A 27,975-nucleotide genomic window follows, 5' to 3' on the forward strand; every position below is an offset into this window, starting at 1 on the left:
CGCCTTATTCATGCATGGTATTCCACTTTTTTAAATTGTGCACAATGACAGAAGGTGTTTTCATGTTCACATCTCACTGTTCCTAAAGCACTATGTGCAAAAACCACACACACACACACACACACACACACACACACACACACACACACACACACAGAGGTATACTTACCTTTCACTGGCTGCAGAATCAGTCACTGATTGACAATATTCCTATGTACGCCTAATATGTTACACTCAGCATTACAATCTACATTAACTAAATTATCAATTTAAGCACAATATCAATGAAACAGCATTTAGTGAATGAGGTGACAGTCACACTTTAATATTCTCAAAATGTTTGTTATACAATACAACAATAAACAAGGATTAACTAATTTTGAAGACAAATTTTCCACTTTACAGCTGTTCCACAGTACGATATGAAGTGCACAGTCCTACAGTTCGGTGTCATCAATTCCTCCTCTGCATGTCATGCCACTCCTTTCCACACTACACAGAAGTGCAATTATCCTTTCCGTAACAGAGCCTTCTGGAAATATAAGCTGATATATTAATATGTGCATGATGTGACAATGAATTTCTTCTACACATTCAAGCCAGTTCACTATTACTGCATTGACTTCATTTGTCACCAATCAGGTTTCCACAATTCTCAGCAAAGCGACTTTATCGCTAACATTCAGCATGCCTCCATAGAAATATCTTTACTTCTAGTACTTTAAGTGAACTTATTATTTTCAACTGCCTTTCACTTTAAGATCTCAGTTATACTGCAAAACAATTCTAAACAGTTGCTCATTACATGGCACAACTAGGGTTCAAGTTAACTGTGGCAACCGGGACATGTACAAAATATTTATTATTGACAATATGCAGTCAACATAAAGGGAAATGCCTAGCAACATACATAATTCCCCACTGCTATGCACAGATTTCCTTTCTACCAATTTCGTCTTCTTATGAAGTCTGTTCATTGCATTTTTACTCAGCAATTTATATAATTATTAGGCACAGCATTTAAGACTACAAGGAAAACGTGGTTCTGAAAGAATTTGAGCTGCTGCATCATTCATGGCAGCAACAGTTGTTTAAGACAAATCTGAAATCACAAAATAAATAGGTATATACTATGTTCTAATTTTATAATACTACATTACAAACAAACATGAAATGACATAGTTGAAAATAATTGCATATTTTATAAATGTGCAGTAATTATTTTCAAAGTTAAATTTTGAGAAAGTACTTAATATTGAAAAACATGAATAACGTGATTGGAAAGTTTTCTACTATTTTGCACCTCTGTAGCTCTCTTGCAAAGGATGTTTTATTTACCTTTATAGTAATAACTTGCAGATCCTTAATATACGGAGGGTTTCAAAATGACTGTATGGGTTTTAATGCTTTAAAACATTTACTGAATTCAGCTTCTGATTATAAATAATACATCAAATGAAACAGCAACTCAAACAGATTTGTCTGTGTACCCGTGCTCAGAGTGAAGAGTATGGAACAACCAAGAATGACTGAAGAACGTGTTGAACAAGTGAGGGTCTTTCACGTGTAGCCCCAAGAAATTACTTCGGAAGTCTATTCGTGAATTAGCAGTTCCAGTGATGTGTGTGTGAAGACTTTTAAGGACATGCTTAAAACTACATCCATATCATTTGCAGTTATTACAAGAGCTAAATCTGACAGACTATGGTTTACTTGCCATGTAATGGTACGGTAGCAACAAGACTCCCCTAAATTGAATGTTTTATCTGCCGTATCCCGGTGGAAAGTTAATGGGCCATTGTTTTTCAGTGAAGCAGCTGTAACGGGTGTTTATATCTTGAGCGTTAGAACTATGGCTGTTTCCTCAATTGGAAGAAGCTGTACCGCATAACTTTATTGGCAGCAAGATGGTGCACTGCCTTACTGGCACAACTCTGTAAGCGACTGGGTAAACGACGACGTACCGGACCACTGAATTAGTCGCAAGGGGCCACATGACAGCTTGTTTTGCATGACCTCCACGTTTACACATGACCTCATGCCATGCAATTTTTAGCTTTGATGTACATGAAAGACAATGTGTATGTGCCTCCACTACCAGTGGATCTACCCTACTTTAGAAACAGCGTTGTTGCAACAATTACTCCAGACACACTGTTCAAGGTTTGGGAAGAACTCTTAATGACTGTGTGACAAATCGTGTTCACATTTTACACTTGTAAAAAACATAATTGTTATTCGCTGTTCATATGTAATGTCATAAGCCAAATAAATACTTGTAAAAAAAGTGTTCGAGCTGCTCTTTCATTTGATGTATTATTTTATAGCTGTAAGTTGAACATAATAAATGCTACAAATCTTTAAAACCTGTATATTCATTCTGAAACACTCTATACTAGAAACCACCATAAAGCATCTAACTGGAAAATATTCCCAACAAGTCTCATCTGTGTTTATATGCATGCAAACTATACAGGTTATACAGATTTTACAACTTTTTGGTCTCACCAACCTGCATATTTTTTGGTACAAAACTCGCATGGTCAGTTCTATTTGTTAGTAAAATATCAAACACACATTATATATACAAGGCAATATTTATCCATCACGCACATTCTGGAGCTTCTCTGCAATGAACATATGCAAAGAAAAGTGCATAAAAACTGCTATGAATCAAAGTCAGTGCCTGACACTATGCATTATCACAATTTAAAGCAAATGTTTACAAACAGGTGACTAGCAGAAAATTCTGTTGTTCAGAATGAAATCTGATTTTTTAATAATGTGGCAAAGAGAAGAAATATTACAGAAAATAATAGAGAAACAGCCAGTTAAAAATATCAAATTACGAGATTGTCATGCACAAACAGCACAGCGTACTTCTGCATTTGGTCTGAATTCTCTCTGGCAACAAATGTGATTTTCAGATCTGGCAATTTGCTATCGATTTGGAGGATAGGTGGTGGAAAAAAGCTCCCACCCTCATACAGTGAGCCAATTCTTCTGGTGTATATATGAGGGCAAAGGCACATGCTACATCTCCCACCCCCACCCCCTTAATTGATCATGGCTAGTGGAGTACTGAGGCACTCAAACCATAACTAAATTTGCTTCAGCTCTCTTCACTTCAATTTCCGTGGGAGCATTCTTTCCATTGCCATACTGACTATGATATTATACACTAGTCTATTTCCTACTTCTAAATTACAAAATAACAGTTGCAACCTAAATACTAACACCCAATAGCAATTTTAGCACAGAAAAAAGTTATTGGCTCCACCAGTCAACCCTGTGTGAAAATATGGACCATAATTCTGACAGTCTGACCATCTGAAAGTACAGCTTTTAAATTTATTTGTACAATATTGATACGGAAACATCAGCCCAATGTGTTTTTAAATTCTGTCCAATAACACATTATTCTATATGGGAAATAGTAAGTAATAGGAGTATGAAATATGTCAACCTCATGCACATATATGTTCAATATTATTTCAGTAATATTCTTGTACTGAAATTCTACAGCTATGTATATGCTTCAAAATCAAAGTGAAAAAGCCTAAGCAACTAAAGAATTATTAATGAGTTTAATTATTTTAGATCTACAGTTTAGTCATGTCCAAACATTTGGAAAAACAGTGCATTTGCCAAATGCATTTATCCGGCACTTGTGAACTGCAAGTGTTCTCTGGCAACAGTTACAGTTTAGAAACCATGCATTTTCACACAGTGAACAAATCATTCTGCGAGTGTCGAAACAGTAATTAACAAACTTTTCTCACTTCACTGTATAGTACTTTGCACTCAGGCATAATGTGGCTGCAGTGTGGCAGAGTGAATGCAACAACTGGTAAATGCAAAAATTTGAAAGCTGTAAGTTTCAGAAAGTTATAATTATGGCCTATATTTTTGCAGGATCGACTGCTGGGTCTGATATCTCACAAGAGTGCTTTTCTTTTTCCTCCTCAAAATGTGAGATCAAGTTCGATATGTTTTCTTGTTAGTTGACCAACATCCACATTATGCACAATCTAATGACATCCGTATGTTATGAAATACCGCCTTAAATCTTCAAACCCAGCAAGACGCTGACATCCAATCGACTGTCAATATATGTATCTTTTCCACGTTACTGTCATGTGGTAAAATCTGTTCTATGCAACTTTTCAGCTGTAGATATTCTAATCCTATCACTGACAGTAAAAAAAATCTTCAAGGAAATGGTGACCACTAGTTTATCTAACATTTAATTATGTCCATTTTATATAACAGCAAGTGTTACAGCACTTGTTTTAATAACACTCAGATCATCTGGAAAATCTCTCCAAACACAACTACTCCTGAACTCTCGAAATGGAAAGAGATTCTCCAATATGTGCTAGGCCACAGGCATCTGCTTTGTTTTCACATTAATGTGTTACTGCTCTGAAAATAATGTCAGCATATTTCAAAATTTCCCATTTTAGTAGCTGACGAGTATACTGTCTCAAATCAAACATAGATATTTTTCTGTGTTATTAAACACTTTGCACATCAGACATCTTTCAATTAAAAGTAACTGGTTCAAAGAACATCAACAAAAATTTCAGTTGCTATTTCCATTCTGTGGAGATAGAGACTTTCAATCATGAGATATTAAACATTAGATCATCATTGAAATTTTGTATAGTACAAGACTAACATTGAATTTAAGAAATCACAAATATCTACACTTACAACTTGGTACAGCAGCAGCCTCAAAACGTTTCTGAATCTGATCATAAGTAAATTTCACAAAGGCATCATACTGCTCTGATAGCTTTATGTTTAAAACACGATCGTACTCCTCACGAATTTGGCTCTCTCGCTCCTTCAGCATGCGTTCACAAATCAAACCAACCTGGAAAGTGTTGAAATATATAACGAGTATCACTGACATTGACAAAATTTGTACATTTTATTATAATTTTAATACAGTAATGCTAATTTTACACCAATAATCTATTCTTAGTGTTAGTAATATTCAAATTTTAACCAGCAATTGACAGACTGTCACTAGAAGAATTATGTGAATAAATTCCCAAAACAAAAAATAAGCCACATATAAAGCCTTTTATTGCTTATGAAACTGCTAGTGCACGTAATTTCAATGAATCTGCTTGCTCTTAAAGCATATGTGGACACAAATTTTGGGTTTAGATCACTAAGATGATTCTGTGTAACACTGGGCCTGGTTAGTATTAAACAGTGATTTGGAAATTCAGGATACCAGAATTCTGAAGCAACAGCAACCATTTTATCTTACATTTACCCTATTTTGATTACTACTTCTATAACAGTGGCAGTCCTTCCAATACCACAAGGGTCTTGCTCTCCAAACGAACAACAGCAATTTATAAAAGTGTAGGATTAACAATGACATGGTACTGTATTAAATATTTCAACAGCCCACTACAGTTCACTTTCTTCCTGTTTACCACTGTCAACTCATCAAAACGAATGCCATGCATATGCAGAATTAGGAATTATGTACATGTTTCATATGCAACTATCGGATTGGTGCACAATGATGAAAACTGATGAATTGGGCACTAATCGAAGTTGCAAGTATTCAAAACACAAAGTGCTAATCAAAATTTACTGAAATTTAACTAAGCATGTTAACAAAAGAGTTCGTCAGTCCACTTTGGCACTCCACTATCCATATTGACAAATGTTCCTAAAATTATAGCAAGCAGCACTGATTGGAGGCATTATGTTTATTATCCCTGACTGTAGTTTCATAGTTGTGTTTTCTGAGTGTACAGTTTAACTGTACCTGGCATGAATGAAATACCAAAACAAGGCTGAACTGCACAAAATGTCAAAGCAAACTTTTGATGACAATGCTAGTCCAACCAACTTTGGAACTAGAATTGAAAAAAAGGACCAATAGGTTGATGATTACAGATAACTGAACTGTTATCATAAGATGGCGAACATGATTCTTAGACGACAAAGACCTCTACCACTGACAAACAAAGTTACTGTATGCATCAATGAGTCACATAAGGACTAATAGCATTAAGACGTGGTTAGCAGCAAACAAAGGGTTACCTACAATTATTTGCTATTTATGCAATACACTTTGTATTAAATACATTTGCAATAGCTGCTGCAAAGAGAAATCTTCATTCTGGGACTAACACATTCCTCTGCCATACTGCATTACGCAGCTACAACATGAAGTCACTACATTTCCTCAGAGTTTGTGACTTTGCTTTACATTTATTCATTACCTTTAGCTTCAAAACTTCTCATTTCTACATTACTGCACACAATACTGTTGTTTACTACTAAAGATCCCTAAACACTAACAGAGCCTAAATTTTACAAACTTATTGGATCAATAAGAGAAATTCAAAATTGTCTGTGTCAATGAACTTAAGGTACAGCTGTTGCAATTAACTCAAAATCTTTAACATCACGCATAATTTATTCAGCACAGTCAACATACGATCAAACTGACCATGCTTTCAGCATTTCATATTCACATGTTTATCCCCAATATCTGAAGTTCTGTGTATTCATAATGTGCAATATGAAATAACAACTACAGAAAACAAAGACTGTGTTTATCTTCTGACAGAGGGCTGTAAGTCCAAAAGAACTATCATGCCATGTATTTTACTTGCAAGTTACTCTTATTATTAAAGATAATCACGGTATGTATTTAAAAAGCTTACATTGCTTTCACAATTTTCTGTAAACTTGTAACTTTCTACACACATTTTCCATTATATTTTATGCACCATCAGCTTCAAAAATCAGAGTAATTCCAAAGTTATTTTTTCACTTGAAAACGCTATTAGAAACTAGACTATTAAAAATGAGAAGGGCATGATTTATTGTTGGAACCAAAAATCTGACATTCATTACTGGAAGTGACAGTGTGTAGAGGTGCGACAGATATAGAAGATGCTTCTCACTATTGCATCCTTTCACATAGCAACATAACTTTTGGTACCATTTATGTAGTGGCTTTTCCTAGTTTTTTCCTACCTTTTCTGGTGTCTTCATCCCAAAAATACATAGGGTTGACACAGTTACTATTTTGCATCGATTCGGTATGGTTAATTTAAGGGGTGGCCTAATTCCCTTCCTATCATTTCTTGTCTCCCCCCCCCCCCCCCCCAAGATGGAAAAAGAGGGAAACAGCCCAAAAACCACATCCAGGCTGACTGGCACACCAGCTATCATTAACCCACAGGACCTTCACACTTGGTCGAATCCCAGAAGTGGCCTACTGCTATCTGCATTTTTCAAGGTTTATGGTAATATTTATTCATAACATGTGCCAAAATAATTTAAGGCATGTTCTATAACATAGCTCTAAACTCTGCCCAGAGGACCTGACAGGCCCATCAGTACTGACTGACCAACATGTCATCCTCTGCCAGTACCGTCACTGGAAGTGGAATTGAGTGGCACGCAGTCGGCACACCGCATTTCTATCCATTGCCAATTTTCATGACCTGGAGCCACTACTACTGACATTACTGACTTCATCCAAATATGTTATACGCGGGGTTTAGCCAAAACTAAAAGTGACAGATGGCCAAACATTTAGAAAAAATAGCATTTTTTTGCATGGGTTAGGTGAGGCATTAGCCATTTATATTAGTGTACAGAGGAGTCCAGAAAAATGTAGACACTCTTTGATAGTTACTATTTTTGGAGCAAAATGACATATTGTTGCCAATTTTGTGTGGTAACATAGTCCATTGTTTTCTCAACAGATCTTCACATACGTTTTCCAACAGATGACAGTTCAGTAATGAATGAAGCAAGATTGTCATTTCAGCAATGAAAGGCCATACTGAAGTGGTACTGTAAGTACAAAAGCATGATCAAGGTACAACGGCATATGTGGACACAAATTTTGGGTTTAGATCACTAAGATGATTCTGTGTAACACTGGGCCTGGTTAGTATTAAACAGTGATTTGGAAATTCAGGATACCAGAATTCTGAAGCAACAGCAACCATTTTATCTTACATTTACCCTATTTTGATTACTACTTCTATAACAGTGGCAGTCCTTCCAATACCACAAGGGTCTTGCTCTCCAAACGAACAACAGCAATTTATAAAAGTGTAGGATTAACAATGACATGGTACTGTATTAAATATTTCAACAGCCCACTACAGTTCACTTTCTTCCTGTTTACCACTGTCAACTCATCAAAACGAATGCCATGCATATGCAGAATTAGGAATTATGTACATGTTTCATATGCAACTATCGGATTGGTGCACAATGATGAAAACTGATGAATTGGGCACTAATCGAAGTTGCAAGTATTCAAAACACAAAGTGCTAATCAAAATTTACTGAAATTTAACTAAGCATGTTAACAAAAGAGTTCGTCAGTCCACTTTGGCACTCCACTATCCATATTGACAAATGTTCCTAAAATTATAGCAAGCAGCACTGATTGGAGGCATTATGTTTATTATCCCTGACTGTAGTTTCATAGTTGTGTTTTCTGAGTGTACAGTTTAACTGTACCTGGCATGAATGAAATACCAAAACAAGGCTGAACTGCACAAAATGTCAAAGCAAACTTTTGATGACAATGCTAGTCCAACCAACTTTGGAACTAGAATTGAAAAAAAGGACCAATAGGTTGATGATTACAGATAACTGAACTGTTATCATAAGATGGCGAACATGATTCTTAGACGACAAAGACCTCTACCACTGACAAACAAAGTTACTGTATGCATCAATGAGTCACATAAGGACTAATAGCATTAAGACGTGGTTAGCAGCAAACAAAGGGTTACCTACAATTATTTGCTATTTATGCAATACACTTTGTATTAAATACATTTGCAATAGCTGCTGCAAAGAGAAATCTTCATTCTGGGACTAACACATTCCTCTGCCATACTGCATTACGCAGCTACAACATGAAGTCACTACATTTCCTCAGAGTTTGTGACTTTGCTTTACATTTATTCATTACCTTTAGCTTCAAAACTTCTCATTTCTACATTACTGCACACAATACTGTTGTTTACTACTAAAGATCCCTAAACACTAACAGAGCCTAAATTTTACAAACTTATTGGATCAATAAGAGAAATTCAAAATTGTCTGTGTCAATGAACTTAAGGTACAGCTGTTGCAATTAACTCAAAATCTTTAACATCACGCATAATTTATTCAGCACAGTCAACATACGATCAAACTGACCATGCTTTCAGCATTTCATATTCACATGTTTATCCCCAATATCTGAAGTTCTGTGTATTCATAATGTGCAATATGAAATAACAACTACAGAAAACAAAGACTGTGTTTATCTTCTGACAGAGGGCTGTAAGTCCAAAAGAACTATCATGCCATGTATTTTACTTGCAAGTTACTCTTATTATTAAAGATAATCACGGTATGTATTTAAAAAGCTTACATTGCTTTCACAATTTTCTGTAAACTTGTAACTTTCTACACACATTTTCCATTATATTTTATGCACCATCAGCTTCAAAAATCAGAGTAATTCCAAAGTTATTTTTTCACTTGAAAACGCTATTAGAAACTAGACTATTAAAAATGAGAAGGGCATGATTTATTGTTGGAACCAAAAATCTGACATTCATTACTGGAAGTGACAGTGTGTAGAGGTGCGACAGATATAGAAGATGCTTCTCACTATTGCATCCTTTCACATAGCAACATAACTTTTGGTACCATTTATGTAGTGGCTTTTCCTAGTTTTTTCCTACCTTTTCTGGTGTCTTCATCCCAAAAATACATAGGGTTGACACAGTTACTATTTTGCATCGATTCGGTATGGTTAATTTAAGGGGTGGCCTAATTCCCTTCCTATCATTTCTTGTCTCCCCCCCCCCCCCCCCCAAGATGGAAAAAGAGGGAAACAGCCCAAAAACCACATCCAGGCTGACTGGCACACCAGCTATCATTAACCCACAGGACCTTCACACTTGGTCGAATCCCAGAAGTGGCCTACTGCTATCTGCATTTTTCAAGGTTTATGGTAATATTTATTCATAACATGTGCCAAAATAATTTAAGGCATGTTCTATAACATAGCTCTAAACTCTGCCCAGAGGACCTGACAGGCCCATCAGTACTGACTGACCAACATGTCATCCTCTGCCAGTACCGTCACTGGAAGTGGAATTGAGTGGCACGCAGTCGGCACACCGCATTTCTATCCATTGCCAATTTTCATGACCTGGAGCCACTACTACTGACATTACTGACTTCATCCAAATATGTTATACGCGGGGTTTAGCCAAAACTAAAAGTGACAGATGGCCAAACATTTAGAAAAAATAGCATTTTTTTGCATGGGTTAGGTGAGGCATTAGCCATTTATATTAGTGTACAGAGGAGTCCAGAAAAATGTAGACACTCTTTGATAGTTACTATTTTTGGAGCAAAATGACATATTGTTGCCAATTTTGTGTGGTAACATAGTCCATTGTTTTCTCAACAGATCTTCACATACGTTTTCCAACAGATGACAGTTCAGTAATGAATGAAGCAAGATTGTCATTTCAGCAATGAAAGGCCATACTGAAGTGGTACTGTAAGTACAAAAGCATGATCAAGGTACAACGGCAATGGCGTAATATATACCGAACTCAGCCAGCAACATGTGTAACAACTTATCATGTTCATGATAAATTTGCAGCCAATGGTCCTGTTCGATAAATTTGCAGCCAATGGTCCTGTTCAGGATGTGCATCAGGAGAGGTCTGGCCAAAGAAAGTCCAGCCCCCAGCACTGCTGTGTTGCAACATTTTACTAGGTCACTTCAAAAACCAGTGAAGCAGCATGCAGGTAAAAGTGGGGTAAGCTGATCAAGCATACGACGAATTCTGAAGGCTGCAAAGTGAAAGTATACATTCCAAGACCATTGCACGCTATGAACAAGGATGACCCAGATTGAAGGATGAAAAACTGTGAGTGGTTTGACAACATGCTTCCCGAGAATGATCAATTTGCATTTCTGGTCTGACGAGGTGTAATGCAAACTCAATACAACTGCAAACCGCCACAACTGCATGTACTGAACCCACGGTGATTACGATCAGACGTGATCCCCTATCACTCAAAACAGCTTCACAATTGGCACCATGCGGCTGAGGAAAAAACTCTGGCAGTATCGGGAATCGAACCCAGGTCACTCAAATGGCAGTCTGCCACACTGACCACTCACCTACAAAGATGAGCCATTATAGAACATTTGTTTTCCAATTTTAATTTTTTAAGAGGAAAAGGGTGTATAAATGTGACATGAATGTAAACATTATGCTACACTATTGGTCAATCTGTTTGCAAATCTATATTTGGCATTCATTTTTGTTGGCTTTGCCAACTCTCAACAGAATTATAACTTTTCAATCTAATCCAGACCTCTGGCTACACTGCAAATAAGTGTCACCGCAGCCAAAATTTCAAAGGGGTTACAATATTACACTAGCCCATTTTTAAAAAAATATAATATAGACTTTTTTATAGCTATAAATGTTACCACTAGAGGTTTTTTTTATGAGAAATACCTAATGATTTTGGCACATTAAATCTCAAAGTTCACACACTTCACTTTAAGATAGTTGAAAAATTAAGAATCTCTACATGTTCTTTTTGCATATGTGCAGTTGTGTTAAGATAATAGCAGAAACTGGCTAAATCAGAATCACACTTAGCAACAACAAAGAATTCTGTAGAAAGAATTGCAAATTGCTGACAATGTAATAGATTTCAAACTGGTAGTAATATTAATAGGCAAGGCTAATTCCGAATAGCTCAACTGGTGAATCAAGGACAGACTAGTTTATGAAAACAAATAATTGACAGAACATTAACATAGTGATGCGAGTTACAGCCAAGACGTGAAACTGGAATTATTAGCACTTTAGGCAACGCATCCCCAATTTATTGCTATATACGTTCATAAAATGAACAGTAATTGCCACTTAATTCAAAGGTTTCCCCTCACATATTTTCTTTTTCTAGACACAAGGTGCTTCATTCCTCAAGACTCCCTTTTTTTTTCATCTTCACGAGAGCAACATTACACGGCCTGTTCTATCCTCATAAATATATGTATGCTGTGTGTGGTGTATTCTGGTCTATTAATTTGCACTGTATTACCTTGACAAAACCTGCACCATTGTGAGATGATCATTGGATGAATAAAGACAAAGATTTTTAGCTCAGTGTTTGCCTGACTAGACACCTACATATAGTTAGTGTATGTTAAAGTTTTAAGTGGGTAATTAATATTTCTAATGTGGTATTTTAAAGCTGTTTCAAAACCGTAGCTGTACAAACTTTCATAACTGAATCTAAGGTCTATTCATGTCGTAATAAAAAACAACATCCTTTAATTTTTTTATTATACTGACTTTTCGCTGTAGCCAATTACCTCTCAACTCCACACACACTGCAAAAAGGAAAGACAGAGCGCTCAAAGACAATGTTACGCGAAGAAGAGAAGATGGAAAGGGGAGGAAATATAGTAACATACAAATGTGTTTCTCATATACAATGGTATATTTTGTGGCTTCTTGTGTCACTTCGGTTGAGCATCACTAGACTGTAAAGTACCAAAGCTTGAACAATAATTCTGTAATTGTTCTATTCCAAGTTGTTCTTAAATAACAACACTTTATTAATGAAAAATTGTGGAAAGAGTCAATATGCAAAGTAGGAAATATTTTTTAATTTGTTTCATAAGTATTGAAATTGGCACTTTCAATCCCGTTATACCCTTTGGAGTAACCAAACTCAATATTCAATGATACCAAATGTTACCTCACTGAATTCACCTGGCATCAGACTTCACTATTTCAGTAATGAATTGTATTTTGAGACTTCAACTATTGCAATTTACAGATACTGGTTTATGATATACAGAAGGTTCATTCAAGCAGCTGTCACTGGGCTCATACACATGCACAGAGCTGACGTCACATTTGAGTAGTATCATCTCCAAATTCTGGTTATTCTGAGTGTGGCTGTTAGCTATTTGAGCAGCAACTCACAAGTAGCCAGAAGCTTACTGGAAAATTTTTCTGTTGCTCTCAAACTGCAACATTTGCACGTGGAGTACCTGTCTCAGTTTTAGTCAAGGTAATCTCTCTGTGTCCCATGTTTATTGTTCTGGAGTTTCGTTTCTGAAGCTGTTGCAGTAGTCATGTTTACACTTCATAACTCACTGTTTAATTGTAATGTATTGAAACAAACTTATATATAACAATGGAAAATCCAGGATAGAATGTAATAATATTATGAAAAGGAAAATTGCTACTAACCGCACAGAGGAGATTCCGAGTCACAGAAAGGCACAACGAAAAGACTGAAAGAGAGAGCTTTCTGCCAACATTTGTCAGATACACACACACACACACACACACACACACACACACACACACACACACAGTTGCTGGCTGCTGAAGCCACACTATGAGCAGCTGCACATGATGGGAGATGTGACCGTGTGCTGGCGTAAGGAGGAGGGATAGCAGGGTAGGGGTGGAGGACAGTAAAGTGGGAGCATACAGAGATGAGGTGCAGAGGGCGTAGGGCAGCCAGGAGCAGTCTGTTAGATGGAGGGCAGGGGAGTGGGGTTAACGGAAACGGAGAGAGGTAAAAAGACCAAGGGTGCATTGCTGGAATAGAGGACTGTGTAGTGCTATAATGGAAACAGGGAAGGGACTGGAGTATGAAGACAAAGACTAACGAAGGTTGAGGCCAGGGCTGGGGGTTACAGGAACGTAGGATATTTTGCAGAGAGTGTTCCCACATGTGCAATTCAGAAAAGCTGGTGTTGATGGGAAGGATCTGAATGGCATAGGCTGTGAAGCAGTCACTGAAATAAAAAAAAATTGTGTTGGGCTGCACACTCAGCAATGGCGTGGTCCAGCTGTTTATTGGCCACTGTTTGTCAGTGGCCATTCATGCAGACAAATAGCTTTTTAGTTGCCATGCCCATGTGGACTACAGCACAGTGGTTGTAGCTTAGCTTATAGATCACATGACTGGTTTCAAAGGTAGCCCTGCCTTATGATCAGACTGGAGTAGGTGATGGAGGGAGGATGTATGGGACAAGTCTTGCCTTATGTCTATTACAGGGATACGAGCCACAAGGAAAGGGGTTGGAAGCAGGACTTGTGTAGAGATGGATGAGGATAGTGTCTGTTCGGTGGGCGGTGGAATACCACTGTGGGAGGGATGGGAAGAATAGTGGGTAGGACATTCATCCTTTCAGGGCAAGGTGAGATGTAGTCAAAAACCTGGCAAGGAATGTGAGTCAGTTGCTCCAGTCCTGGGTGGTACTAAGTCACAGGGGGAATACTCCTCTGTGTCTGGATGTTGGGACTTTGGGAGGTGATGGATGACTGGAGAGAAGGCATGGGAGATTTGTTTTTGTACAAGGTTGGGAGGATAATTACAGTCTGTGAAAGCCTCAGTAAGACCCTCACTGTAGTTTGAGAGGGATTGCTTGTCACTACAGATGCAACGGCCAAAAGTAGCTACGCTGTAAGGAAGGTATTTCTTGGTACAGAATGGGTGGCAGCTGTTGAAGTGGAGGTATTGCTGGTGGTTTGTAGGTTTGATATGGAGGGAGGTACTGATGTAGCCATCTTTGAGGTGGAGGTCAACATCAAGGAAGGTGGCTTGTTGGATTGAGTAGGACCAGGTGAAGTCAATGGGGAAGAAGGTGTTGAGGCTCTGGAGGAATGTGTATATAGGGTGTCCTCACCCTCAATCCCAATCATGAATATGTCACCAGTGAATCTGAATCAGGTGAGAGGTTTGGGATTCTGGGTGTTTAGGAAGGATTCCTCCAAATGATCCATGAATAGGGTGGCATTGGACGATGCCATGGGAGTGTCCTACAGCTGTACCCTGAATTTGTTTGTAGGTAATGCCATCAAAGGAGAATTAATTGTGGATGAGGATATAGTTGGTCATGGCAATTAGGATGGATCGCGACCATTATTCATCTAATACCTTCAGAATGGTTACTCTTCCTGCGTAACTCTCGCATGTTATTTCCTGTACTTTTCTGTGCCACACGAACACGTATATCATCCCATCAACCCTCCACTAGCCCCCACTTCTCCTCCTTGCTATTCCAGTTTACACATACTGACTTCACCTACCTAGTCTCATCTGCTGCCCCTTCTTCCCACTTATCCACCAACAACCCTCGTTGCAATCTTTCTATTTATTTATTTTTTTCTTTGATCTCATTATAACTTCACACCAATTTCAGTTGGTTTTCACCTTTGACTATCATTCTTCTCCCTTAGATTTCATCTTATTTCTCCCTACTCCATCTGTTTCATTCTTTCCATGATTTTTCCCACATGTTTGGATGTATTTTGCAAATTTTTCTGTGCATTTCTACATTATTTACATTACTTTTGTGTGTTTTGATCCTCCACCATGGATCCTTGTTCCTTCCCATCTGCTTCAATAAAGAAAAGTTTCCTTATCCTTAGCCACAACCATTCCCACATACTGTGCCTGCATTGTTGCTTGGCCATGGAATTTCCCCAAATGGTCTTACTATCAGATTACCAATCTCCAATTGTCACCCTTCCTCCCAGAATGATCATCTTTTCAGGTCCCACCAGTCATTAACCCATTGTCACCCTTCCTCCCAGAATGATCATTTTTTCAGGTCCCACCAGTCATTAACCCTCACCAACACAGTCCTACAAAACCATATCAATCACTCTTCATCTGTAAAATTCTCCTGCTATGCAACCTCAAATTCCTGGATCCCATATCACACACTGAACCTTGTCCTTCGAAACTAGAGCAACGTGCACAATGCCACCTCAAAAACTCTCAATCCTGTTCATTCCTACTCCCACCTCCGACTACTACTACCCACTACCTCCACAACAATCTCCAAATCTGCCCCCCCCCTCCCCCAACAAACCCTGCCTTGCAGACTACTACATTCACGTCACCCTGAAAAACTCCCTCCCACTACCATTCAGAATCCAGAATGTACACAGCCCTGAAACAGTCATAAACCGTTCCCCCAGAAGCCTTACCCCTGCAGAACTATCTGCCCTTTCCGAAGGCCTCAACTTTTGCCACACTCCCATATTCAATCATGCAGGATTTGTTAAAGACTTTCTCCTGGTCCCTATAGTGTAAACACTCTTGCCACCAACCCTACCACTCAGACTCGACCAAAGTTCAATGTTGAACCCTGCCCCTGACTCACTTCACTCTTTTATCCAACAGTGATCCACCCCCATTGCCCCAAATCACCCCATGCTTAACCTCAAACATTGCCTCACCATCAATCCCCAAATTCCTCAGCATACAAACTAACCTCACATTTGCAGAAAGAACCACAATCCATCACCTAAAAACTGATCCCAACCTTACAATCCTACCTCCACCACTGTTTTGAACTACAAGGACTACCTGGCTGCTCATGTCGGGTGCGGGGTCACACATTGGTGTGGTTCATGTTGATTCTCTCAGTAGGTGGGATTATACTAGGCATGGCCTTCACCTAAACAGGAAGGGGAAGGGTAAATTGGCTGGGGAAACAGCAGGAAAGTTAAAGGGGGGAGGCACTGTCATGAGTGGTAAAATACCAGTGTTTATAGGATTCAGAAAAGACCCTTTTTTAGGGTAGGGAGGACAGAAAGAAAGCAAATTTTAAGAGAGATTAGACAAACCTTCAGTTTGAGAAAGAAATCAAAAAACATAATTCCAGCTTATTACATCAGCATAAACAGCCATTGGGTAAGAATTTTCAACTGTCAGCAGATATTTTAACTCCACCCAATTTTAACTCAGTCAATGTGAAATGTCAGCTATCTTTATTGCATGAAAATATTCTAGGACTGAGAAATAAAATTAATGAATTAACTATCTGCATAGATGAATTAGAGTCTTCAAACCCAGCTGACATAATCTGCCTCTCTGAACATCATGTGACCACTGGTATAGAACTTTTAAGTGTTACAGGGTTTAGGTTAGCAGCTCACTTTTGTAGATCAGAAATGGAGAAAGGAGGAGTTGCCACATTCATCAGGAACTGTCATAAATTTAAGAACATAGACATTCATAAATTTTGCCTATAACAGCATGTGGAAGCACGTGCAACAGAATTAGAATTTCACAAAAAATCCTTCATAATATTAAGTGTATAGCGAGCACCTGCAGGTAACTTTAATCTGTTTGTAAACCACCTTGAAGCTGTACTGGCCCATTTAACAACCAAAAACAAAGAAATAGTGGTTGCTGGTGATTTCAATGTAGATTTCCTTAAAAACTCTCCCAATAAGAACTTATTTGAGTTAGTAACACTATCATTCAACTTAATTCCCACTGTAAAGTTCCCCACTAGGATAGCCACTTGCTCACAAACAGCCATTGATAATATCTTTATAGAAAAGTCCAATGAACAAAATTATATTACAAAACCAATAGTCAATGGCCTCTCAGACCATGGCATGCAGTTCCTTCTGTTAAATGTTAATACTGAACAGGATATAAAATCTGTTAAATCTGAGCTCAAGAGGGTAGTCAGTAAGCCAAAAATTGATTGTTTTAGGACACTCCTCAGAGACATTCACTGGACTGATGTTTACAGTGCTCATGGCATGAATGAAAAATATAACATTTTTGCTAATAAAGTGCTTACCTTATTCAAACACTGCTTTCCCCCAAAACTTACCAAGGTTAGAGCAAAGTCTACAACGAAGCCATGGATTACTCGAGGAATAGGGGTATCTTGTAAAACAAAAAGAAAACTGTATCTGTCAATCCGAAACATTTCCAATGTTGATGCTATAGCACATTATAAGAAATACTGCAAAATATTAAAGACTGTAATACGGATGTCAAAGCAAATATATTACAAGGAAAAGATAGTCATATCAGAAACAAAATAAAGACAATATGGGATATAGTGAAGGAGGAGACCGGTAGAACCAGACATGAAGAGGAACAAATAGCATTAAGAGTAAATGATACATTGGTGACAGATGTGTATAGTGTTGAAGAACTTTTTAACAAACATTTTATAACTGTTACCGAAAAGATGGGGTTGTCAGGTTCGGTAGATGCTGCTATGGATTACCTTAGACCAGACATTTCAAGTAACTTCCATAATATGAATTTGACCCTCACTACGCCAACAGAAATAATGTCCATCATAAAATCTTTAAAATCAAAAACATCTAGTGGGTATGATGAAATATCAACAAAGTTAATTAAAGAATGTGATTCTGAGCTAAGTAACATATTAAGCTATCTGTGTAACCAATCGTTTATCAGTGGAATATTTCCTGAGTGGCTGAAATATGCTGAAGTTAAGCCACTGTTTAAGAAGGGAGATAAAGAAATAGCATCAAATTTCCGTCCAATTTCCCTGTTGCCAGCATTCTCAAAAATTTTCAAAAAAGTAATGTACAGTCATCTTTATAACTATCTTATCTCAAATAACATACTGTCAAAGTCACAGTTTGGATTTCTAAAAGGTTCTGATATTGAGAAGGCTATCTACACTTACAGTGAAAATGTGCTTAATTCATTAGACAAAACATTGCAGGCAACTGGTATATTTTGTGATCTGTCAAAGGCATTTGACTGTGTAAATCACAATATCCTTTTAAGTAAACTAGAATATTATAGTGTAACGGGAAATGCTGCAAAATGGTTCAAATCTTATATCTCTGGCAGGAAACAAAGGGTGTTATTAGGAAAGAGACATGTATCAAGCTATCAGGCATCATCCAACTGGGAACTAATTACATGTGGGGTCCCGCAAGGTTCCATTTTGGGGCCCTTACTTTTTCTTGTGTATATCAATGACCTTTCATCAGTAACATTACCAGATGCCCAGTTTGTTTTGTTTGCCGATGATACAAACATTGCAAAAAATAGCAAATCAAGTGTAGTCTTAGAAAGATCAGCCAATAAAATATTTGTGGACATTAATCACTGGTTCCTAGCCAATTCTTTGTCACTAAACTTTGAAAAAACACACTACATGCAGTTCAGAACTTGTAAGGGGTGTCCCAAGAGTATGTCTAACATATGATGACAAGAAGATAGAAGAAGTGGACAGTGTTAAATTCTTGGGATTACAGCTTGATAATAAACTCAACTGGGAGGAGCACACCACAGAACTGCTGAAACGTCTTAACAAATCTCTGCTTGCAATGCGAATTTTTGTCAGACATAGGGGATATAAAAATGAAAAAGCTGGCATACTGTGCTTACTTTCATTCCATAATGTCATATGGGATTATTTTTTGGGTAATTCATCATCAAGCCAAGCTAAAGTTTTCCGGGCACAAAAACGTGCAGTAAGAGTTATATGTGGTGTGAACTCAAGAACATCCTGCAGAAGCCTGTTTAGGGAACTAGGGATACTAACTACTGCTTCCCAATATTTTTATTCGTTAATGAAATTTGTCATTAAAAATATATCACTTTTTCAAACCAACAGCTCAATTCATGGAATCAATACTAGAAATAAGAATAATCTTCACAAGGATTTAAAGTCACTTACTTCTGTACAAAAAGGTGTGCATTATTCATGAACACACATTTTCAATTACTTGCCAGAAGCCATAAAAAGCTTAACAACCAATGAAATTCAGTTTAAGAGAAGCCTAAAGGATTTATTGGTGGTCAACTCCTCCTACTCCATTGATGAATTTCTTAGTAAAACCAACTGATTTGTATATAAGTACAACATAACTTCTGCACAATTTCAGTGCAGTAATGTGTTCATTGAAAATTTGTGTGTGTGTAAGTATAATCTAACTTCTGCACCATTTCAGTGCAGTAATGTGTTCATTGTAAATAAGTATTACAGTAGTTGTATTACATGTTTATTACCATATAAATAAATAAAAAACTTTTATTTTAAATTTAGTGCATTAGTATTTGAAAAATGACTTAGTGTTCATTAAAAAATGACGATCATTCCACTTGGGACCTGTGGAATGGTACATTAGCTTACTTGTTTTAGTTGTAAATATTTGTCGTGTATTGTTGTTTTTCTGACATGTTCCACATCCTGGAGGACCTCCTCACTACGGTTCAATTGGAATGAAAGTAAATCTAAATCTAATCCAATAATCTAATCTAAAACCTGGTGGAAAGACTACATCAGCTGTCAGATTCATCCTCCTACAAACCCTGCCACTGTGACAAATCCAGAAATGCAGCAGGATCTCCAATCTCCCCTCAAATCCTTAGACCCATCCCAGGACCACTTCTCTCTCTCTCTCTCTCTCTCTCTCTCTCTCTCTCTCTCTCTCTCCACCCCTTCCCTCCCTCCTACCTTCTACATGATTCCTAAAGTCGATAAATCCAACCACCCTGGAAGCCCCATTGTGGCCGGTAACTGTGGCCCCACAGAGAGAATCTCTGCTCTCGTGGATCACCACCATCAGCCTATTACGCAACCTATGTTGCTATATAATACCAACCATTTCTACTACCAACTCTTCACAGTTCCTGTTCCTTTACACACGGTGCCCTGATTGTGATTATTGATGTCACCTCCCTTCATACTAACATCTTAATGCCCATGGGCTTACAATTATTGAACCTACCTTTCCCAACGCCCAATGAGTTCCAAACCTACAACCTCCTTCCTAATCACCATGACCAACTATATCCTCATCCACAATTACTTCTCCTTTGAAGGGATTAACAACAAACAAAATCATAGTACAGCATAGGACACTCACATGGCACTGTCCAATGTCACCCCATTCATGGGTTATCTAGAGGAATCCTTCCTAAACATTCAGAATCCCAAATCCCTCACCTGGTTCGGATTCACAGATTACATCTTCATAATCAAGACTAAGGACATCCTATATACCCATTCCTCCAGAATCTCAACACCTTCTCCCCATTCACTTCACATGGTCCTACTCAATCCAACAAGCCACCTAACCAGTGATATTCCGCCACCCACCAACCCTACACAATATCCTTGTCCATCTCTTCATAACTCCTGCTTCCAACCCCTTGCCTCATGGCTCATATCCCTGTAATAGACATCGAGGCAATATCTGTCCCATACATCCTCTCTCCACTACCTATTCCAGCCCAGTCACAAGCATCACCCATCCCATCAAAGGCAGGGCTACCTGTGAAACAAGACATGTTATCTACGTGCTGTCTGTCAACATGAATGGCCACAGGCAAACTGTTGCCAGAAACAGCTGGACCACACTTTGCTGAGCATGCCACCCCACACAATGTTCTTCATTTCAATGACTGTTTCACAGACTGTGCCATCTGGACCCTTACCAAAACGAGCTCTTCTGAACCACACTGGTGGGAACTCTGCTTGCAATACATCCTACATTCCCACAACCCTCCTAGCCTCAACTTTTGTTAGTCTTTGTCCTTGCACCCTAGTCCCTTCCCTGTTCCTAATCCAGCAATACATAGTCTTCTATCTGAACAACGAACTCTCAGCCTTTTTTCTGTTAACCTACCTAACCCCCCCCCCTCCCCCCCCCCCCAACCTCCATCTAACCTCCCGACTGCACCTAGCTGCCGTACCCTTTCCTCCATCTCGCCTCTGTATGCTCCCACAACCACCACTCCTACCCTGTTATCCTTCCCCCTCCCTGCCCCAGCCCCCTCCTCAACCCCCACCAAGCAGCTGCATCTCCCATTATGCATCTGATCACAGTGTGGCCTCAGCAGCCAGAGACTAGGGTCACGTGCAAGTGTGAGTTGCGTTTGCGTGAGTATATCCTATCTCCAACAAAGGCCTTGTTGGCCAAAAGCTCATTTTCTGTCTGTCTTTTGAGCCTATCTGCAACTCAGCATCTCCACTATGTGGTGAGTAGCAACTATCCTTTTCATCATATTGTTAAACTATGTATAATTTATTCTGTGTGTATGTATATCTTGATTTATTTGTATGTGTGTTTTGATTTATTTTCATTGTATTACAATGACTAATCCCATATCCCTGGACGATTAGCTGTTATGTAAGAACTTGAGGCTTGTAAATTCTTATAGTTCGACTCACGTGAAACCTTGTAATTCAGTAAGTATCATCAAAACAAAGCAAATGCTTTCACAAATAATATTTCTTGAAATAAAACAAATGTTTTATCAAATAATTACCACATCTCAACTACATTCCTGTATTTAATTTGATGCCCATAATAAGTAATGAATTCTAACAATTGTGTAATAGTTCATTCCCAGCAGAAATCCATTGTAATCTGCACTCATATTCTTACTGGTTTCTCTCAAGTAGGCCTATCTGAAGATGCACTGGTGACTTTTCTACATTGGTACCAAGGTTCTGTGATCAGTTTAGGTTTATCTGTATGTATCTGAATAGTCACACACAAGGAAGATAACAATAACAGTTGAAAAATGTGTTCTAGCTTAGATGGTGTTAATTTGACCCAACAGTTGCAGCAGGCTGGGCTTGGCAGCTTTGTGAACTTACCTCAACTAATAACATAACAAAAAATTTGTATGTGCCTCTATGGCAACACCACACTGTTGTCACAGTTCTATACACGGCCACTGTTTTCACTTGCAGCTGCTTGTGCTTCGGAGATGACAGCTGTCAACAGTGCTGCGAGCTGTCGAGGATCATCTTATGTTGTCTCTACTATAGTGCTCCATGAAGTGTGAACTTCCAGTTTGTGATGGATCATGACAAGATTATTCAACAACTTTTAAGGCTACTGTGCTCCATACCAGTACAATTAGCAGGCAGTATTTTCCACGAGATTTATACATTGACGGAAATTTGCATTATTATGTAACTCAATAATTAATTAACATTCACAACAATGAAATACCACAGCATGGAAACATTAATGTCAGATTCACACATCTTGTATGATGGAGGTACAGAAGTTTTCTGCTTCAACATGTAATATATAAGCTACCGCTGTCTCATGTTTAACCTTTGAGCAGTGTTCTGAAGTAGTTGTACAAGTAGCAGCAAAAAGCTGCTAAAATGAATACTGCTTTAAATACAACATCCAACATTAGGCCCTGCAAAATAAAAACACACACACACACACACACACACACACACACACACACAGTCCAATAAGTCAACTGTATAGAAGGGTTCCATTTTTGAACTACCTGAAGTAGGTACCTCATGCTAAGAGATACTTCCTTAAACTGCATTCCTGATCTGGATAGTATAATGTAAATGCTCAAATGCAGTAACTCCATATGCTTGCTCTTAAGAAAATGCCACAGAACTACACACAGTGTCATGTGTTGTTCAAGTACATGCATAATTCCAAGCAGAAGTGCGATGAGGAGCATTTGAGCAAAGCAAACACTGAGCATGGGGGGTCCTGTGTCACTGTTCCTGTATACCCGCAGTAACACCCGTTTTCTGGTGCTTGACAATACCGAGGATGGGCAAAATGGTATGAACATCTGACATACACACAATATTTGTCTATTAATAAGGAGTTGGACCATCAATGGCTTTGAAATAGTTGCAATAGAGAATAGATTCTTAGAGTATGTGTGAATAGTTCTGAACAGCGTGTCCTACCATTCTTGTACCAAAACATCCACCATTTTCTTCAACAATATTAGAAATCGACATCTGCTCCTCCCTCTCTGCTCTCAAACTCCCCATAATGGTTCAATGATGTTAAGGTCTGGCAATTGTGTTGGCCAGGGAAGATATTATCAAATATTCTGCTGCTCCACAGACCACACCTGGGCCTTTTCGGCTGTGTATCTGGGGACATCATCATATCTGAATATGGCAATGTTTGGCAGTAATATGCTAGTCACAATAAGCACTTCGTTGTCGAGATGTCAAAATATTCATTCATAGTAATCCGGCCAGCGAGGGTAACGAACAGAACAAGATATGTACCACAGTATAGTCACCCAAATCATAACAGGATATCCCCTTACTTGACTGCAGGAAGAAGGCACGCTGGACTGTAGGCTTCCTTCGAAGTTTTCCACACAAAGCTAGCTCTTTGTAGAAAACAATGATTCATTGGCCATATGACGTCCTTCCAGTCTTAACTGTTCAGATTTGATGGTTATGGCATCACTTCTTTGGCAACTTTGAGTTTGCTTCCATTATTAATGGTTTCACAATTGCAGCCCTTTCAGTAACGTTAATCCTGTGAAACCCTGCTGTCCTGTTTTTGTCGACATAGTATTACTCAAGTGGGTGTTGAGTTCTGCAGTCACTTTTGCTGTGGTAGTTTTATGCTGTGTGGCCACAATATTTTTTAATGCTCACCGGTTTCTGTCAGTTAACTTCAGCTTTCCACCTACTATTACTCTTCACCAATGACATTTTACCATGTTTTGTATATTGTGTCATTATTGTGGAGTCTTTTGCTTGTGAAATGCTAAAGAGTCTAACTGTTTTCACTACAGATGCTCCCACTAATTGTGCACCAATGAGTCGCCTGTTTTGAATGTAATATCACATTTCACCAACTGTTAACTTAAACTGCTGCAGAACAACGCATAAGAAACACTGAAAGATAACTTCCAAGACTTTCCAAATCAGCTGTTCTCTGCAAGCTGCATCACATTATTTACATATATGCACTGGTGCAAACTTGTGAGCAGATGTACTATATAGCACAGAGTTTGTATTTTGTTCATCCCCTGTACCTCCGGCAGCTACTTGAACAAACCTATAATTACAGAGAAAAATGATGTTTATTACTCTACATTAAAATTATCTTAAGCTCAAGAGGGTGCGCACAATGCTGCAATTAAAAGTTTTGGTCACTTACCATACGCTATAAGATGTCAGGCAGCAAAGCAAAATTTGAAAACAAACTGAAAAAGTTTCTCCTAGACAATGTCTATCCTGTACGATTTCTATTACTGTCATGTGTAAAAGTTAGTGGGTGCAAATTACTCACACACATCTGAATAGTTAAAAAATTGTGTGTGTGTTCGGCAAACAGCCACATTTACAAGTTTGTGACACAAATGTAAAATGATTCATTCCAAATCATCACAATTTATGGTGCAAATGATCCATAGAACAAGAAACTAACACACCACCGCAGGAAAATAAGACCTCCCAACAAAGAGGCCTAGCGAGAATACCTGCCTTAATGATGGAATCGCGTGTTTTCTTCCACGTGATTTTTTGTAAGCAGTTCTTAACAATAATATTGTAACTTTCAGCTATTGTTCACATTTGATGTTGTATTACTAATAATGGCCAAAAGGAAGTATAACAACAATAAAAAATACCTTTAAGTAATGAAAAAGTATTGTGACTGACAGAAGAAACATTGAAGTGGATAATGCCTAAAGGTAGATTTTCGAAAGTGAGATGTCAGTATTGTCACAGAGAGCAATTAACTATCATATGTTAACATGACTGAAGTATGAAAGGGAAAAATGAGCACAATTAGAAAAGAATTCACTTCAACATACTGATTCAATCATTAAAAGCAATCTCTTAGTTACTCTCAGCTACAACAAATCTGCACCCAATTTTGTTTGCGTTGCTTAATTCATATGTATTGCAGTACTGCAAAGGATTTAATATTTCAATAACTCGCATTCTGTCTTTTCAGTCTTGGAAGTCTTCATGTAGGGTAATACCACAATGTTTCTTAATATGCCGAATCATCTAGCCGACTTTCCTCTACACACTTAGCTGTAGCCTCAGGACCTATCACCACAATCGCAGCATATATAGCAAGATCATATGTAAGAACATACCATACCCCGACCAACCACATTTTTCACTTTAAGATTGATACGAACACCAACTGAAATTAAGACAAACCCACACATTGTACAAAAATTTACACATAAAAAAATAAATAAAATTTGGGCATTTTGTAGATTAAACAATTTCAATTAACATGGCACATGACAATGCGGTTACATATGTGGTAAGACCTAGTACTAGCCTCATAAACGGAATGGTCTTAGTACTGCTCTAGAAAGCAAAAAATTATATTACTGTGTGTCAAAATATTAAGTAGCTAGAATGAGATTATCACTCTGCAGCGAAATGTGCACTGAAACTTCCTGTCGAGAGTCGAACTCGTGACCTTTGCCTTTCGTGGGCAAGTGCTTTACCAACCGAACTACCAACAGCTAGTAGCAGCAAATCCATTTTAAGGCTGAAGATGGGGAATGGGCAAACCAAAGAGGCAATAATGATTGACATAGCACTGTTTGTATGAAATTCATTCATCAAATATGTACAAAGAGTACTTACTTGATATAGTTTTCAGGATTCCACAACAGAGAGCAAATAGAGAGTGTAACATGTTCGACTGTCAGTTACATTATCAGGCAAATCAAGGTTTGGCACACACTAGCAACAAAATACACCTACCAACAGTAGAAGCATGTAAGGCCTATACCAACTTTTCTGGATTAGAAAAGGCCATAAGCTCTCTCATATGACATCGTTGTTTCCTGTCAAGTTGAACTTCGTAAGAGATCTCTGATGACTAACACTAGACTCTTAAAGAAACAGTGTGGACCAAACACCAACTTATTAATACGAGTTATCAAAATATTGGTAGGATTGTTGATGCACTACATTCAGTGCTCAATAATTTGACGTAGGAGACATGCCTGTATTTTGATATATGCTTTATTTTGAACGTGAAAATAAAGGGCGCATTTTCTTTGCTGATCAGATGTATTTCTATGTCGGACTGACTTCCATTAAAACTTTTTGAGTGTTGCAAAGTAGACAAAAAGATACAATAGAATGGCAAACAGTTTCTACATCTACTGGAAAACGAGGAGAAAAATTTGCAAAAGATCAGTAACTTTACCTGAATTAATACTCACAAACTAAACAAATCAGTGCCCTTCCCCTCCCAACAACAACAGTTCAGAAGATGTCTTGCAATATTTTGTTCCAAAACTCTAATACCAAAAGTATCTGTTCAATTCTTCTGTATATGTTCAGCAAGCCTAACACATTGTGGAATGTGTGAACTCTATTTCGAAAAAAACTTTGGGTAAATATGCACATACACAATAGTCATGTGACAGAAGTAATGGTACGAACAAATTCACAAACCTCTCTAAACGTAAATAAAGGTTTCTCCCGGCTGCTGGAATATGTCGTTGCAAATGATGCGGTAGACGGTGAACCTGGGGACTCCATCGCTCCATCTGATGATGATTCCTGATTTGAGCATTCATGACCCGGATAGAAGCCAAGCTGTTTTCGCCGATGAAGCCGCCGAATTTCCTCACGAATGCTTGCAGCCATTTTCTCTAATATACGAGAAAATTTTCCATGAGACGTCTACATCTACAATTAATGATCTCTCTAATAACCCTCAATTATTATACCAAGGCCAAGGCCGTCCTTACCCGGAGTGAGTTTTGGGCAAACCTCCCCAAAAGGAGACGGATGAAGTTCAGGCTGGTTAGATGTTGATGAATTAGGTGATACACACATTGGAGCACAACGTCTACGTTTTGATGGTCTTCCGTGGTTGTGGACTGGATCGAAATCCAGCGTTCTCTTCAAAGTTGCGCAGGCCATCTTTACTCTTGGGAACTTCTACCACTTAATGCACGTCACGCCCTTCAGCACTCCAATAACAATGATATTCCTTACGTCAACAGCAAACGTTGCAGATAAAAATATCAAAGTTAGTCAGACTTATTTTTCGAAAGTCCAGCCGTTATTCGTTGCTTCCTCCCCAGGAACACGATACTCGACCTTAAATCAATATGGCGAACATTTAAATCGCTTTTGTATACAACTCCCAAGATTCTCGCCCTACCGTTTTACAGAATAATGCACTAAGACTGCTGCGTTCTTTGAATTTTCGATACGCTGAAAATTCTTTCTTCGAAGCACAACACCAAAGACATGAGAAGTTAAAAATAATTTTAATTTTTTATATTGCGAATTTGAGTACCGGCTTGATATCGAGACGTAGTATTCACGAAAAATTTAAT

The 27,975-nt window shown here is 38.2% G+C and overlaps 1 protein-coding gene across 1 annotated transcript; it reads right to left on the bottom strand.

The window, feature by feature from the left end:
* Nucleotides 1–104: 104 nt before the first annotated feature.
* LOC126419264 (akirin-2) lies at nucleotides 105–27,877 on the bottom strand. The gene is made up of 4 exons (XM_050086422.1): nucleotides 27,379–27,877; nucleotides 27,080–27,279; nucleotides 4,717–4,879; nucleotides 105–1,102 (listed from the first exon to the last, which is right to left on the bottom strand). The coding sequence occupies exons 1-4, from the start codon at nucleotides 27,551–27,553 to the stop codon at nucleotides 1,092–1,094; spliced, it is 549 nt and encodes a 182-aa protein (XP_049942379.1). The 5' UTR covers nucleotides 27,554–27,877; the 3' UTR covers nucleotides 105–1,091.
* Between the last annotated feature and the right edge of the window lie 98 nt (nucleotides 27,878–27,975).

This window comes from Schistocerca serialis, chromosome 9 (genome assembly GCF_023864345.2).
Source record: "Schistocerca serialis cubense isolate TAMUIC-IGC-003099 chromosome 9, iqSchSeri2.2, whole genome shotgun sequence".
Classification (NCBI taxonomy): Eukaryota; Metazoa; Arthropoda; class Insecta; order Orthoptera; family Acrididae; genus Schistocerca; species Schistocerca serialis.

Coding starts and splice junctions, on each gene's coding strand:
- LOC126419264 (XM_050086422.1), bottom strand. CDS start 27,553: ATGGCCTGCGCAACTTTGAAGAGAACGCTGGATTTCGATCCAGTCCAC. Junction 27,280..27,378: donor TTGCCCAAAACTCACTCCGG/GTAAGGACGGCC, acceptor CTCGTATATTAG/AGAAAATGGCTGCAAGCATT. Junction 4,880..27,079: donor CTTTATTTACGTTTAGAGAG/GTTTGTGAATTT, acceptor AACACTTTCCAG/GTTGGTTTGATTTGTGAACG.